We start from the raw sequence: 17,402 nt of genomic DNA on the forward strand, positions 1-17,402 counted from the left end.
ATAAAAAGTTTTTAATGAAAACATGAAATAATCATAACGTTTTAATTAACACAGTTTGTTAATGTGTGGTTATTGTGTAGGGTTCAAGATGTTCTTCTGATGCCAATATGCTTGGAGAGATGATGTTTGGCTCAGTAGCAATGAGCTACAAAGGATCCACCTTAAAAATTCATCAGATTCGGTAAGAGGTTTTCTGATTTTTTTGTTATCGAGTCCATTTTTAGATATTTGGGTTTTTTAAAGAGAGAATTTTATATGATCTTCACTCAGATTGAGCTTGTCATACTCCATTTAAAATGTTCTATGATTTTAATGCTACTTCATGACTCTCGCAGCTATGCTGTGAAACCTCTGTGACTTATACATTTTTATTTGTAATAAATCCAAAAAGTCATTCTATTTTAGTTTTGAGGCCTCTCTTTCTCTTTTTCTTCATAGTTCCCCTCCACAGCTCATGCTCAGCAAAGTGTTTACTGCACGGACTGGCAGCAGTATTTGTGGAAGTCTCAATACGTAAGTGCTTGTGGATATGGGGGAAATGTATTACTTTAGATGTGCAAAGCATGAAAAGTAACAAACTGCTTTTATAGGTCTGCAGCACAAGTTCAGATATTCCATCTTTCCTTAAGTTTAAAAGTTCTTAGAGGCCAGATTTCACTCTGAATTGCATTTGGTTGAGAAATGGGAGATGTGGTTTCTGTTTCTATAAATTGGTAGAATCAATATCGGGAAGTAAAATGGTGAATGGATTTCTGTCTTAGGTCAATATGCTGATTTTTGGTTTTGTGGTACCATGTTGAGTTACTACAGTCTGTAGGGTTATGCTGTTCAATTTTCAGATCCCTATGAAATTAACCCTGCAAACAGGACTGACCTGGATCAGCCATATGGATATTAGACATAATATATACAGTATATAATGATAGTATATAATGATAACCACCAGGGTATTACAAGCTATTAATGCAAAGAGTTGGAATAGTGAAGCTGAAACAAAGGCAGGCCTGGTGTCAGGATCATGGGCCATGTGCCAGAACCTAATAAATTATTGGGGCTAAAGTTAGGCAGTAGAAGACCCCAGAGAGAGATTTTGCAGGTTCCATATCAGAACAATGCTCATTGGCTAGCCAGAGCCCTTGGGGGTAACCCAAGGTCAAAGGCAGCAAAAAAAAACTACTCCAAACTACAGAAATTCTCTAGAGCCCCCACTAATTGTTAGTGATTTAAAAAGACCTGTTTGGCAACTCCATCAAAAAGTGGTCGAATGATATGAACAGACACATTCAAAAGGAGACATTTATGCAGCCAACAAACATATGAAAATAAGCTAATCATCACCAGTCATTAGAGAAATGCAAATCAAAACCACAGTGAGATACCATCTCATGCCAGTTAGAATGGTGATCATTAAAAAATCAGGAGACAGGCTGGGTGTGGTGGCTCATCCCTGTAATCCCAGCATGTCTCTGAGGGCTGAGACAGGCGGATCACAAGGTCAAGAGATCAAGACCATCCTGGCCAACAGGGCGAAACCCTGTCTCTACTAAAAATACAAAAATTAGCTGGGTGTGGTGGCATGCGCCTGTAGTCCCAGCTACTTGGGAGGCTGAGGCAGGAGAATTGCTTGAACCTGGGAGGCAGAGGTTGCAGTGAGCTGAGATTGCACCACTGCACTCTGGCCTGGCGACAGAGCAAGAATCCGTCTCAAAAAAAATCAGGAGACAACAGATGCTGGAGAGGATGTGGAGAAATAGGAACACTTTTACACTGTTGGTAGTATTGTAAATTAGTTCAACAATTGTGGAAGACAGTGTGGCGATTCCTTGAGGATCTAAAACTGGAAATACCATTTGACCCAGCAATCCCATTACTGGGTATAGACTGAAAGGATTATAAATCATTCTATTATAAAGACACATGCACAAGTATGTTTATTGCAGCACTGTTCACAATAGCAAAGACTTGGAACCAACCCAAATGTCTATTTGTGATAGACTAGATAAAGAAAATGTGGTATATATACATCATGGAATAATATGGAGCCATAAAAAAGGTTAGTTCTCGACCTTTGTAGGGACATGGATGAAGCTGGAAACCATCATTCTAAGCAAACTAACACATGAATGGAAAACCAAACACCACATGCTGTTACTCATAAGTGGGAATTGAACAATGAGAACACATGGACACAGGGAAGGGACCATCACACACCAGGGCCTGTCAGGGGGTGGGGAGCTAGGGGAGGGATAGCATTAGGAGAAATACCTAATGTAGATGACAGGGTGATGGATGCAGCAAACTACTGTGACACAGTGTATAACTGTAACAAACCTGCACATTCTGCACATGTACTCCAGAATTTAAAGGATTAAAAAAAACAAAGGACCTGCTTGGAAGAGTTTTATTAGCTAAATTTCTAATACCTGTAGCTCTTTTTTACTTTAAGACAGGAAGGAAAGTGGGAGGTCTTCTTTAAAATATTATGGATGCTTTAAAAAATCTTGAAGCCAGAAATACAGAGATTAGAGATCTACTAAAGTAGAAATTAAAGATTCCATGTTGGAATCACTGATTTTAGTCATGATCACCTGAGTTTTTTCATCTCTTCTAAGTTCTAACTGATAATTCCTAAAATCTCTAGAAAGGGTATTAAAGCATAAAGTACTTTTATTTTTTATCTTGAAAGAATCACTAAAAGAAATGATATGGGTTATTTGTAATATATTAGACTAAAAGCATTTTTTGGATATTTGCCTAATGATGTAGTCTCCTCCTCTTTCTCCTAGCTTCTACCTCTCCTTATCAGATAATTAGAAAATATTTTTAGGTCCAAAATATGCGGGGAAACCTTGTTTGTAATCTAAATCAGGTTCAGCAACTTTCTTCTTTAAAGATCCAGACAGTAAATATTTTTGGCTTTGTGAGCCAAACAATGGGTTATAGTTTCTCAGCTCTGCTGTTGCAGCATCAGAGCAATTATACACAGTACATAAATGAATGGGCATGGCTATGTTCCAATAAAACTTTATTTAGGAAAAGAGGCAGCAGACTTGATCTGGCATTCAGGCTATTGCTTCCCAATATCCTATTTAAGTAGTTATGTTAGTTAATTTGTAATGCTAATAGGAAGAAACTGGTTTTGCAATTAAAATTTCGTTAGGATGTACAAAGAATTGCCATTAAACCATAAAACCAATTTGGAATTAATTTTTTCTCACCCTCCATAGGCTACAAGATAGTCTTGAATTCATCAATCAGGACAACAATACATTAAAGGCTGATAATAACACAGTTATTAACGGACTGCTTGGAAATATAGGTAAATGGCTCCCTTGATTTTACAAGTTTAAAATATATGAACAGTTTAAGAAGTGTTTTTTGAAGTTATTCCTTAATGATACAGATCTGTTATGATAACAAAGAATTTCAAATACTGTAAGTGGAAAAGGCATTTAAGTTGGTAGTATCTCATACATTTGTTTCATTTGGAAAACATTTTTCATATATTTGAACATAATTATTTTTTATCTGATTAAGAGAACTGCTATAGATATAGCTAATTTGTCTTCATTGTTTTTCATTGTTAAATTTGATGCATCTTTGAAAGATCTGTCAGTGATAAGAAAAGCCCTTACTAGTTCCTTTGACTGTTTCAGCTGAGGAAGACTATTACACCTTCTTCCTTCTCTCTTCCGTAAGCACAAAAGTCATTTTAAAATGATGCTCGTTTTTGTCACCTGTAATTCAGATGAGCAGATGTTTAAATTTGATGTTTCTTAAAAGATTTATTACAACAGTTTATTTAGTACTTCAGTTAGCTAATTGTTGTTATTTAAGTTCTGCATTTTAAAGTGACAGACTCTCTAAACTTTCTGGTCATTTTTTTCTAGACAGGGCAACTGAACTGCTGCTGTATTGCGATATTTCTGGTGCATAAAAGCTGTAGGAAGCCAGAGGAATGAGATAACAATTAGATTAATATGAATATTTCTCTCATTTTCTGTTTAGTAAGAACTTTTATTTATAATTAATTTTAACAAATATTTGTAGAAAACAGTTTTTTCTTCCAACTTGAGCAGTATGACATCCTCTTATCTATTTTTTATAGTTTGTGTTTATTCAAATGAGCAGTCACTTATAAAACATTTATTACTGTGGGCTAGTCATAGTATTAGGCATATACTTTTTAATGTGTGAGTGTTATAGAAAAATAGAAGTTCTATTTTTTCTTAACTTGCTTGATTACTTCATTGATTTTAATAACAGAAATATGACAAATAATGAAATCTTTTTTCTTTATAATTTGATAATTTTCAAACCTCAGAGGGCTAGTGGAATGTTGAAAGTCATTTATAGGGTTTTTTTGTTTGTTTGTTTTTGTTTTTTGATATGGAGTCTCACTCTGTCACCCAGGCTGGAGTGCAGTAGCATGATCTTGGCTTGCTGCAACCTCCACCTTCCAAGTTCAAGCGATCCTCCTGCCTCAACCTCCCAAGTAGCTGCAGGCATGCACATCATACTTGGCTAATTTTTGTATGTTTAGTAAAGACAGCGTTTCGCTGTGTTGGCCAGGCTGGTCTTGAACTCCTAACAGCCTACCAAAGTCCTGAAATTACAGGTGTGAACCACCATGTCCCAGCCAAAAGGAATTCATTTTAATAACACAAATCCATTATTACTTATAAAGGTAAATTATACTATGGAGGCTAGATATACTTGTCCTCTCTTTTAAGAGAGTAGACGATCCATTTTACATACTACTGACTTTACATATGAGCAACATTTACTTGCACCCTTTTTAATTGTGAATCAAGGACTGTTTTTGTGTATATCATTTCTTATTTCTTTCAATTTCCAGTTAATCAGTCAGTCAATCAATAAGTATGTGGTGAGCACCTGTAATATGCCAAGCACTCTTCTGGCCCCTGAAGATACAATAGTGAACCAGATATATATAGTTCCTGCCTCAGTGGATTTATAGTTAGTGGAATTCAGAAAAATAATACAACAATTACAGTATACTATAGTAAATTCTTAGACAGAGTTAAGAACAGGGTGTGATAAAAATAAGAAGTACTTAATTCAGTCCTGGTGAGTCAGAGAAGGCTTTCTTGAGGACATGAGGCCTAAGCTTGAGGGATTAGCCAGATGGTTAGGGAAAGAAATGTTCTATGAAGCAGTATTTGTACACAGAGCTAGGAGCAAGAGATCATAGAGTATGGAAAGAATGTGAATAAATCAGTATGTATGGAGCACAGAGTAGGAGTAAAATAAATGAAAAAGAAAGAATGGAGCAAGAGCTAGATCACAAAGGACACTGTAGGCTACCTGAGGAATTTGGACTTAATGCTTCATGTAGTATAGTTGGGCACCAGTGCAAGTATGTTGGTTTGGGTCCTTCACCTGTTTTTTTCACAGGTGCCAAAGACCCAATTAAGCATGCAAGAATTGTATTAGGGGAATTGACTATGTAAAGGAAAATGAGGAACATGCTGGGAAAGGCTGAGAGACCACTGAATTTTGATGTAAGTCTGACCATGAGTGAAGGAGAGAGGGATAGAACATTGACTGGAAGTGTCTCAGCTTGCTATACAGTTCAAGAGAGGTTTGGCAAGGCCCTGGGAAGTATTTGAGTCCAAGGTGGTTTTCAGAAATGTCCTAAATCTCCCCAAAATGGGCTTGCTTTAGTATACCTACTGTGTTCACCCATTATCTGAGAGCAGCCTATCAGCTATGTGTCCTTGCACAAATGTGGCAATGAATTTCAGAACACAGCAGCAGGGGTTCTTAATCAAACATACTCTTTATAGTTGGAGATCTTTGAGATACATTCTTGAGACCATGACAGAGGGATTTTCAGAATTTAGTAACACAATCAGATTATATTTTTGTGTCTGCAGAAGAGTATCCTAACTGCAGTAGGAATGGATACAGGTGAGCAAGTGGGATTGAGAAAAGGCCCTTATTAGAAGGCTGCTCATGGTAATCCAAATGACAGATAATGGTACCTGTAGTAAGTTAGCGTGGGTGGGGATAGTTGAGAAATTCTTTTAAGGGAAATAGAGTGGACAGGATTAGCTAATTAGATAGAAGAGGTGAGGCTCAAGTTTGGCACTTTGCTGTCTGTTTAATTGCATGGGTATTGGTGCTATTCACTGAGGGGAATAGAAGAAATCAGAATTCATGATTTTAGGTTTAGGCATGTTCGTTTGGAAGTATCGGGATATCCAAGTGTAGAAATCCATTGTTGTTAGCTAGTTAGATAGGTATATTGTAGTAGTATTCTCTTTAACATAAAAATGGATGAATGTTTAATAATTTAAAAATAATAGAAGTTGACCAGTTAGCTGTATCTTCTGTAGATTTGAGAATCATCGAGACATAAGTTATAATTGCAAGCACAGGAATGGAGGATGACCTAGGAAATGTAAAGAAGGAGAAGGAAAGATTGTTGAAGGTGGAACCCTGGAGAATGCTGCCTTTAAGAAGGGGTAGAAGAGAAGCACACAAACTGAGACTGAGACTGTGGGGGAAAAAATACAGAGAGTGTGTTATCATGGGAAAAATGTTTACAGTATAATATAGTCAGCATCGATTGCTGCTATAAGGTAACATAAGATAATATGGACTAAAGCAACAGGAAGCCTTTTGATGGCCTACATGAGCAGTTTCAGTGGGGAGAATTGACGCCAGAATTGAGAATACTCAGAGGTTAGACCTTTGTCCAAGATGCAAATAGTCATTCTCAAACTTTTTGGTTTCAGGAGTCCTTTACACACTTAGAAATCATTGAGTTCTGCAGAGAACTTTTGTTTGTATGTATTACAACTATTGATAAATACTTTATTAGAAATTTAAAAAAATATTTAGCAAATCCTTGAAAAATAACACTAACATCCCCTTTCATGTTATTACAAACCTCCAAAAAATTAAGGAGAAGAGTGACATTGTTTTACATTTTTACAAGTCTCCTTAATGTCTAGATTAGGATACACCTAAATTCTCATATCTGTGTCTGTATTCAGTCTTTTGTGATATGTTGTTTTCATTGAAGTGTATCAAGAAAATCCAGTCTCACACAGATATGTAGGTGGAAAATGGAGGACTTCACAGACCCCCTGAAAGTCTCGGAGACCCTCAGGCGTCCTTGGATGACATTTTGAGAACTGCTGAACTGCTGTAGGATTAGATGTATGGAGGGAGGTGGAAGAGATTTGGCTATGTTTAAGTGTTGATAGAAAAAGGAAGTTATAAGGAGGATGAAATTAAAGACTAGAAGTTATAACTCATAGAAGGAGTTTTTGAAGAATAAGGGTTTGGGGTCCTAGTTGACTTACAGTTAACTTAAGGGAGGAAGGAACTTAGGATTATTTACTAAGTCCCTAGCACATAGTAAGGCTTGAATAGCATGACTGCTTAGGCAGGAAAGAGGCAAGGATGGGTGAGAATTAGAGTAAGTTTTGAAGTAGAATAATAGGAAAAAAAGGATTCCAGTCTGGTTAATTTTACTGTGTGTATGTGGATATACGCATGTGCATACTCTAGGAAACAAACATTTTATGCTGAGAAGAAGAGGTAGGGAAGGAGATTAAAGAAGTAGATAATTTCTGAAGTAACTAGAGAAAGAAAGCTAGGGAGAATTAAAGAGCTGACCATTGAGACATGGAAGGATTGCTATACATGTGCTATAATTATAGAAGTTCTTGTTACAGAAAAATAGTATCTGTTAGCAATTTGAAAATTACAGTTGGCTGGATACAGTGGCTGATGCCTGTAATTTCAGCACTTTGGGAGGCCAAGGGAGGAGGATCAGTTGAGCCCAGGAGTTTGAGATCAACTTGGGCAACGTGGCAAGACTTTGTCTTTACTAAAAAGTTTTCAAAACTGGCTGGGCCTGGTGGCATGCACCTGTTGTCCTAGCTCATGGGGAGGCTTGAGAAGGGAGGATCACTTGAGCTCAGGAGGTCGAGCTTGCAGTGAGCTATGGTTATGCCATTGCATTCCAGCCTACATGACAGAACAAAATGCTGTTTCAAAAAAAGAAAGAAGAAAAATAGAGTTGTCACTTTTTAAAACAGAAAGCCCCCTATTCCATCCTAGATAAATGTCCTACATGGCTATTTAGACTGTTTTGATTAAGCATAACTAACAGGTAACCCAGCTGCTTGCTTTCAAACTATAATGCCCTTCTTGGGTCTTCAGACTGCAGTTACCTTTTCTTGATGAAGCATGTGGCAGCCACTTCTCTTGAACAACTGGGCGTCTGGTCCCTGATGAGCTGCTTCATTTGTGTTCCTCCTTCCATAGTGGCTGACTCCTGGTTTAGTAACCTTGGTTTCTTCCATTACTTTGTAACTTATCACTGGTTTAGAAAAACCAATTTTTAATTTGTCAGTAAGATTTCTTTCCTGGTTTTGCGCTCTGTTGTATGCCGTGTGCCAACTGCTTAGGTAGTTTTCTCCTTACTGCAATTGTAGGAGCATGCTATAATATTAAAACAACTTCTTAAAACATAAATTTATTTGGCAGATATCAGATTCGATAGATAACATTATCATACTTTTTCAAATCTTTGAAAATACTGTTTCACATTAGAAAGGATTGAACATTTAAAATAATTTTTACCTGATATAGCAGAAGCTTGTTTTTATTATATATGGATTTATTAGTAAAAATACATGAAATTGTTGTTTAATATAAATCATGGCTAAAGAAACACCATCCTGTTTCAAAAATGAGAAGACACCTTGAATTATTCTTAGTTTAAAAGTTTCCATCCATATCCGTTGGTCTGCTCTTGTGCTGCCTTAGCTCACCTTTTTTCACTGACGCATTGTGGCTTCTCTAACAGTCCTCTTTCATGTGTATTTTACGTTTTTGCCATGTAGGTCTTTCACAGTTCTGCAGCCCCAGGCGGGCATTCTCTGAGCAGGGTCCGCTCCGCCTGATCAGGAGCGCCTCTTTCTTTGCAGGTTTGCGATGTGCTGTGTGGGTAGACTAGTTGGTGTGCCCCAACGGCTAGACTCTGTAGTTAAGTTGTGGAAACAAGAGAGTAGATGAATGCATTTGTTGAGGTTGTGGTTAAGAAAAATTGCTTTAGGAAGTATAAGAACTTGATTCCTTTCTACTTGAACATGTTCTTAAAGTTTCCAGACACTGAGTTAACAGTAAGATTGACATTTTTATGAAATTTCAGTTTGCCATTTCTCTCATGGCATAATGCCTTTAACTTTAGAATCTGAAACCAAAATTTAGTATGAACTTTATTTCTCAAGATACCACTTGGAATTTTTAATGTGCCACTGTCTTGTTTCCATGGCTGAGTAGCTTTTGTACCATAGTTCACCAATTGCAGAAAATTATCCTATCTTGTTATTATTGTAAAGTTTCTGATCTACACTATTCCATAAGAACAATTTTTCTTGGAGCTAAGATTTAGATGAACAAGCACCACTGTAATGCTCTGTAAAAGGCATATATGACTATATTTGCTTATATAATCAAGTTGATGATTGTAGAGTATGTCCATGTGTATATATCTAGGATTCTAATCATAGTCCTTGTTTTCACACATTTTAGCGGGTTACAACCTTTTACTGGAAATTATTAGAATGTAAACACATTTACTTGTCGTTTTCAGATTGGTATCAATTTAAACCTTTTCTTCATTAATATTTTCTTTCCCTATAAATATTAGATATAAATAATACATATTTATAGAAAACTTGGAAAATATTTTAAAAAGGCAAAAATAAAATATATATTAGCCATTTTATCATCCAGAAATACCTGCATTTTTGTTTTTTTTTAAACAAAATTGGGATCATACTATTCAAACAAATTTCTCAAAACAAATTTCTCAGTGTATTATGGAGAATTTTAAAACATACATTGTTATAGGTAGAAACAGTGTAGTGAACTGTGATATACCCACCACTTAGTCCCAGCAAGTACTTACACTGTTTAGTAGCTTGCTTTTTTTCATTTCATAGTATATTGTAAATATTTGTCATTGACTATGCTTCTAAAATACGACTTTTAGTCACTCCTCTGCTTTAGATATTATGTTTTAGATTCTTATACTGTGTATCAAATCTTCACAGAGTGCTCAAAGCTTGTTCAACTGAGTAATAGCTCTTGGTGTTGGGTTGGTGCCATGCTATTGAAAAAAATAAGGGAATGCAATGAGATGAGCATGATTTCGTTTGCTATTTAAAAGGAGCTGTTCATCCACCTGAATAGCAATGTATTTTATAACTGACAGTTTCATATTTATTTATAGTTCACAGCAACCCAATGGACATGCCTGGAAGAGAGCTGAATGAGGACAGAGACAGTGGCATAGCACGGTCTGGTAATGTCAGGTTCTTGTATTCAGTTTTTTATAAGATTGCTGTTGGCATTGATTTTCTTTTTTATCTCTCCCTTTTATTATCAAATTTGTTCATATTGATATTAGCCTTACAAGAGAACTGTGAAAAAAGCAGGGCAAAGTCTCATACATTTAACATTTTTCATGTTTACTTTTAAGTGTGCTCAGTAGAATAAAGCCTGGATGAACTAAAGCCAGAGTAAAGTATATTGGTTAAAGCTTAGTATAAGAAGAAAAGCATTGGTCAGAAGACTACTTGGAAACTGTAGTTAAAAAAAACACACACACATACACATTTGATTATATTTGCTTGCTGCTAACTAGAGTTTAAATTGTCATATTGTCTCTTGCCCAGAAAAGCATAGGCATTTTGAACCAATGTTACACTCTTTTTTTTTTTCGAATATGGACTCTTCCAAAATTTGTAGTTCTAGCAAACATTTATTGAAACATGGTGAACATTAAAAAAATTAAAGCCCAGAGTCTACCCTTAAGGAACACAGAAGTATGGAGTCTACTGGGAGAAAAATTAGGAAAATCATCTGTCATTGTTTATTGTGTGATGTGTTTAGTGATAGACCTGTGCAAAGAGAAAGGGCAGCACACTTAGCCTGGGCAAAGGGCAGGGATGCCAACAATGCTTTACGGAAGAATGATGATTGAGTTGTATTTTGAGAAATAAATAGCAGTTATCTAGGCAAAAGCTCAGAAAAAAAACATTTCAGCTGAAAGGAAAAGTATTGGGGCCCAGAGAGCAGCGTAAGTAAAAGGAGGAGTAATTTCAGGCTTGAATTACTATTTGATAAGAGAAACTTAGTTCACTGTGATAGTCAGCATATGTTGTTACTTTATATGGCTCTGCTATCAAAATTGTTTTATGATTCAGTTTTGAGATAAATGAAAAATCTAACCTTGCCATATGTTGTAATCCCTAGGTGTGTATTAGAATAGGAAGGAGAAGTTTTAAAAACAAATTCAGGGGCCTAAGCTTTACTTCCAAAGACTCTCATTTAACCCAAAGAAGGGGTTAGGCATCTGTATTTGAGAAACAAAACAAAATGTAAAACCTAACATGTGATTCTAAAGGACAGCTAGGGTTGCCAACCACTGCTCTAAGAAGAAGAGCTTGTGTTTTTCAAGCAATCTCATCTTTCTTTTCTAATTGAGTTCCTTATTTTTTGTTTTAAGGAATCTAGAGTATATTTATCTTAATACCCTTTGCTTCTGTGTAATCTAGAGATTTAGGCTTCCCTGGCAGGAATTTAATTCTCATTATTTTATTTAAGATTTGAAAGATGGTAAATTAATTTATCTATACTTATATTATTTGTAAGTTGAAGCATCTGGCTAGACTGATCTGTTAGGCTCCTTCAAGTTATTGGATTCATATATCCCATTTAAGTTAATGTGTGTTTTCTTATTTTTCTAATAGGGTTATTTTTAATATTAGAATGTAGTGAAATGTATTTTTTCCAAACTTAAGACAGCATTTTATTTTTCACTGAAGTCATACCTAGATTTAGTTGTACATACCCAAAATTGGACTATAAGGCTTTACAATACTAATTGATAAAATGTGGTCTATACAAGAAAGTAATTTAGAATGAGTTCATTGATGGTCTCCATGTTTGCATGGCACATACAGCTTTATCCTCTATCATTGAATTTGTCAGAATTCAAATGAATAGATTTTTGTAATGAAAGTCTCTCAGTTTTTAGTGCTCCAAAATAATTTATCATCTGGCATATACCTTTTTAATAGTAATGATAATCCTTCTCTGTTTTGAATATACATTTTCAGTATGTGCTTATGATCATAAAAGAAGTCTAGGATATTGCCAAATGCAAGCCCTTAATGACAAGTCTTATCCTCTCTAAATCCAGTGGGGAAAAGGGGAGGACCCCTAGCTTAATGAAAAATCAGCAGTTGTAGCTCTTAACACCTCAGGCAATAAACATATCTTACAGATTTCAGAGTGTTTTGGGAAGGGAATAATCCCCAAGATCAGGGGATTGCAGCCATTACAGAGTGGAGTCTGCTGGGATGTGTTTATCACCTTGGTACTCCAGAGAGCATTCTTTTTTGGTACTTATTAAGTATAGTCATGATTCGTAATTAAAAGTGGTAGGTTTGACTGCATGTGCACAGGTGATCCCTGAGTACTTGTAAATGACCTCTTTAAATGCCTTTCAAACACTTATTTTCAAATATAGCTTGTTCTTAAAATCCAGCTGCTACATTAAGTTTGAATAGCATCAGATTTTCTTTAAGAACTAAAAGGATTCAGCTAAGTTATGGGACAGTCAGTCCAGTGGCCAAAGGGTTAATGCCTTGTTGCAAAGTATAATTTTATTTTGGAATCCCTAGAGGAGAATGCCAAAAGCGAATTGTGTGAGTTTTTGGCTGATACATTGTTAATATATGATTTTTCTCCTCTGAGACCTTGCTCCAAGAAGGATGTGTTTTTTTAATGGACATTTTAGAGGCTCATGAAGCAAAATAAAGTTTAACTTAACCTATTTGTAATTTTGTTAAAAGGAAATTTGTCATTATGCTCAGTCATTACTGATACTTATTGTTCTCCTGACTCAACAGCATCTCTCAGCAGCTTGCTGATCACTCCATTTCCTTCTCCAAACTCCTCACTTACACGAAGTTGTGCCAGCAGCTACCAGCGACGTTGGCGACGCAGCCAAACAACAAGTTTGGAAAATGGGGTATTTCCTAGATGGTAAGTTGGAACTTTAAACACAGAACAAAATTGAATAGTTCCTTAAATACAATTTTATATGGGTTTCTTAGAGCCTGGACTTGCATTCTGTGTATTTTAAGTTTGGAACTGAAAACTTTAAATTTATTACATTTTAAAAATTGTGGTAAGTTATACTTAACAGTTTACCGTTTTAACCATTTTTAGATGTACAGTTCAGTGACATTTATTTAAGTACCTTCATACCGTTGTGCAACCATCATCACTATCCAACTCCAGAACTTTTTTCTCTTCCCAGCTGAAACTCTGTATCCATTCAACGTAATTCCTCATTCCTCCCTCCCCTTCCCTTGTCACCACCGTTCTATTTTCTGTCTCTATGAATTTGATGACCGTAGGTACCTTGTATGAATGAAATTATACACTACTTATCCTTTTGCATCTGCCTTATTTCATTTAGCATCAATGTCTTCAAGGTTTAGTGATGTTGTAGCATGTGTCAGAAATTCACTTCTTTTTATGACTGAGAGGAACTGTCACACTGCACACTGTTTTTCATGGTGACTGTACCATTTTACATTTCTACCAGCAATGCACAATGGTTCCAATTCTCCATAGGTTCACCAGAACTTATTTTCTATTTTTTTGATAATAGCTATCTCAATGGGTCTGAAGTGGTTTCTCATTGTGGATTTGATTTGCATTTCTTTAATAATTAGTGAAGTTGAATATCTTTTCTATTCTGTTTTCTTTTTGAGTCACCCAGGCTGGAGTCCAGTGGCAAAGTTACAGCTCACTGCAACCTCAACCTCTCCGGGCTCAGGTGATCCTTCCACCTCAGCCTCCCAAATAGCTGGAACTACAGGCTTGCTACCATGCCTGGCTAATTGTTTTTTTGTTTGTTTATTTTGTTTTGTATTTTTTTGTAGAGATGGGGTTTTGCCTTATTGCCCATGAGCCTAGAACTCCTGGGCTTAAATGATTTGCCTGTCTCAGCCTCCCAAAATGCTAGGATTACAGGCATGAGCCACACAACACCCGACTTGACCCTCTTTTCATGTGCTTATTGACTACTTATATATATCTTTATTGGAGAAATATCTACTTAAGTCCTTTGCTCATTTTATATTTGGGTTTTTTTGCTTTGTTGGTGAGGTGTGGGAATTCTGTATGTATTTTAGATATTAATTCCTTATTAGATCTATGATTTGCAAATTTTAAAAAAATTCTGTGGGGTGACTTTTTACTCCATTGATGCTGTCCTTTGATGCATAGAAGGTTAAATTTATATGTAGCCCAGTTTTTTTTTTCCTTTGTTAGCTGTGGTTTTTGTGTTACATCCAAGAAACCATTGCCAAATCAATGTCATGACGCATGATGGCTTCACCATTGGTTTTCTTCTAAGAGTTTTATGTTTAGGTCTTTGACTTATGTAATACATGTTTTGATATTTCCATTTTTCATGTTTTTATTTTGGCAAGGTAATTCATTCTTGAAAGAGTTTTTTAAATCTACATTAAGTACAACTGTAGATACTAAAAATTCTTGTTTTCTTCTCTTTTTCATTTCCTTTATTCATTCATCTTTGACTTAGCTCCTGAAATACAAAACAGAGACCAGTAGATCCTAGAACAGGGAAAAGATTCTGTCAGACTCATGTATAAATCTTAAAATGTAGACACCTTTTGGTTAATTATGAATTGGAATTATCTGCTTCTTTAGTAACTTCTAATTGAACAAAAATGTTCCCAATATGACTCTAGTAAAATTTTTACTAAAACATTAACCTGAAAAAATAGCCAGTAGATTTCTTAAGAGATACACAGCTGGTACAAATTATAGGTTTGTTTGATAAAACAGCCAAATACTTTTAGCTTGTCTACATTTAATTAGCAAGAAGATTGAATTGTGATTTTAATTATTTTTATTTTTTAAATTAAAAAAAAAAAAACATTTATTTTTAAGGTCTATAGAAGAAAGCTTTAATCTCTCAGATGAAAGCTGTGGCCCTAACCCAGGAATTGTGAGGAAAAAGAAGATTGCAATTGGGGTAATCTTTTCATTATCCAAAGATGAAGATGAAAATAACAAATTTAATGAATTCTTTTTTTCACATTTTCCTCTCTTTGAAAGCCACATGAACAAATTAAAGAGTGCAATAGAACAGGTAAGCATAGTTGTTTATATCTTTTCCTTTTAAAATCTTATTCTCTCGATTAAGCATTATGTTTCTTTGTTTGGCAGAAAAATTGACAGACATTGTGCATGTGCTCTGGGGGATGCAAATAGATTGAACCCTTTTTAAGGTGCTTACTCTCTAATAAATGATATGAGATCATTCATCCATTTGTTCTGTAAATAAATATTTGAGGGCCTAAAATGTGGTACACACCATTCTACTGACTAAAGAGAAGTGATAAAAGCAACACTCTGACCTCATGGATGACAAATAAACATATGAGTATAGATGTATGTAATAAGTGCTTTGGAGAAAAATGAGAAAGGTATATAAGGAATCCTAGAAGGAAGAATTACTAATTTTTATAGGCTAGTCAAGAAGGCCCCTGATTGAAAGACATTGGATATCGTTTAGAGATATGGAGGAAGTAAGCTACAACCATCTGGAACAAGATATTCCAGGCAGAGGCAAAAGCCTTACTGCAGGGTTAAGCCTGTTACTTAAGCAATATTAATGAGGTCACGGTGCCTGGGTTGAAGTGACACTAGATCATGTAGGGCCTTATAAGATACCATTGTAAGAATATTGGCATTTATTCTTATAAAAGTATGAAAGATGGGAAGCCATTGGAGGGTTTTGAGTGGAGGAAGAATGACATTGTTTATGAGGATCACTCTTACTGTTGGTGGATAATAGATTTCAATTAGGATACTGTTACAGTAATCCAGGTGACAGATGATGAATACTCAAACCATTTTAGTGATTGAATTGTTAAGAAATAGTTGGATACTGGATATATTTTGAAAACAGAGCCACTGTGATTAGCTGGTGGACTGAATTGGCATACGGGGGGGAGAAAAAACAATTAAGGTTGACTCTTAAGTTTTTTAGCCAAGCAGTTAGAAGGATGAAGTTGCCATCATTGAAGTGAGAAAAACTGCAAGTGAAACAGGTTTGATGAAGGAAGATGGATTTTTTTATATTTGTGTCCTTGGCATCCAAGTGTTTTTATGAGACTAGAGTTCACCAGAGAGGTGATGAGTGTATAGATGGTATTTAAAGCCATGAAACTGGTTGAGATTGGCAAGAGAGGACAGGGAGTGTTAAGCCTGACTTGTGGTGCATTTCAACATTAAGAGTTTAACGAGATGAGAAGGAACCAGCAGAGGAGAAGGAAAAGGATTGGCTGTCCAATTAGGAGAAAAAATAAGACTGTACTCTTTTGGGGAAGCCAAGTACAGAAAGTATTTCAAGGAGTAAGTAATCACTTTTGTCATTGCTGCTGAGATAGTATATATAATACAAATATATAAAGTAAAAAATTTGTGAAATATTAGAATGTAAGCTAAAAAGGAAGGACAAACAGTTTTTTCAGAAATTCAGAGGAAAGTTGTCAGGCATGGTGGCTCACACCTGTAATCTCAGCACTTTGGGAGGCCGAGGTGGGCGAATTACGAGGTTAGTAGATCAAGACCATCCAGGCCAATATGGTGAAACCCCATCTCTATTAAAATACAGAAAATTAGCCGGGTGTAGTGGCGAGTTCCTGTAGTCCCAGCTACTTGGGAGGCTGAGGCAAGGGAATCACTTGAACCTGGGAGGTGGAGGTTACCATGAGCCGAAATCATGCCACTGCACTCCAGCCTGGCAACAGAGCAAGATTCCGTCTCAATCAATCAATCAGAAATTCAGAGGAAAGTGAAATGACTTCCTGTTGGGAAGAAGTTTTGTTTGGACTGCATTTTGAAGGATATACGGGATGTTTTGAAACATACAGCTCTAAAAATTGGATATAGCAGAATAGCAAGAAAATTGACATTCTTGCCATCCAAAGGGAACACAGTAATTCATTGTTGAAAAATCTTATTTAGGCCTTTTCTATGCATGTTGTGCTTTTACTTGGTAGGGATTCTGCTATGCCCACATTTTTCTAATTATATGCCCATTTTTAAAAACTCAGATTGAGCAACCTGTCTCTATAAAAAAATTTTTTTAAATTAGCCAGGCATGGCTGGGCATGGTGGCTCATACCTGTAATCCCAGCACTTTGGGAGGCTGAGGCAGGTGAGTCACCAGGTCAGGAGATGGAGACCATCCTGGCCAACATGGTAAAATTTCATCTCTACTAAAATACAAAAAA

At 35.9% G+C, this 17,402-nt stretch overlaps 1 protein-coding gene across 3 annotated transcripts in view; it reads left to right on the forward strand.

Moving 5' to 3' along the window:
- FNIP1 (folliculin interacting protein 1) overlaps positions 1-17,402 on the forward strand; it is a 179,893-nt gene that overhangs the window by 92,673 nt on the left and 69,818 nt on the right. For 2 of the 3 annotated variants that reach the window (XM_002744624.6, XM_035290940.3), the window contains exons 4-10: positions 81-181; positions 439-513; positions 3,228-3,319; positions 8,889-8,972; positions 10,283-10,354; positions 12,969-13,104; positions 15,049-15,250. In XM_002744624.6, coding sequence (XP_002744670.2) covers positions 81-181; positions 439-513; positions 3,228-3,319; positions 8,889-8,972; positions 10,283-10,354; positions 12,969-13,104; positions 15,049-15,250 — 762 coding nt within the window. The remainder of the gene's footprint in view (positions 1-80; positions 182-438; positions 514-3,227; positions 3,320-8,888; positions 8,973-10,282; positions 10,355-12,968; positions 13,105-15,048; positions 15,251-17,402) is intronic. The other variant, XM_008991521.5, reaches the window with a different exon arrangement.

This window comes from Callithrix jacchus, chromosome 2 (genome assembly GCF_049354715.1).
Source record: "Callithrix jacchus isolate 240 chromosome 2, calJac240_pri, whole genome shotgun sequence".
In the NCBI taxonomy this organism is placed as follows: domain Eukaryota; kingdom Metazoa; phylum Chordata; class Mammalia; order Primates; family Cebidae; genus Callithrix; species Callithrix jacchus.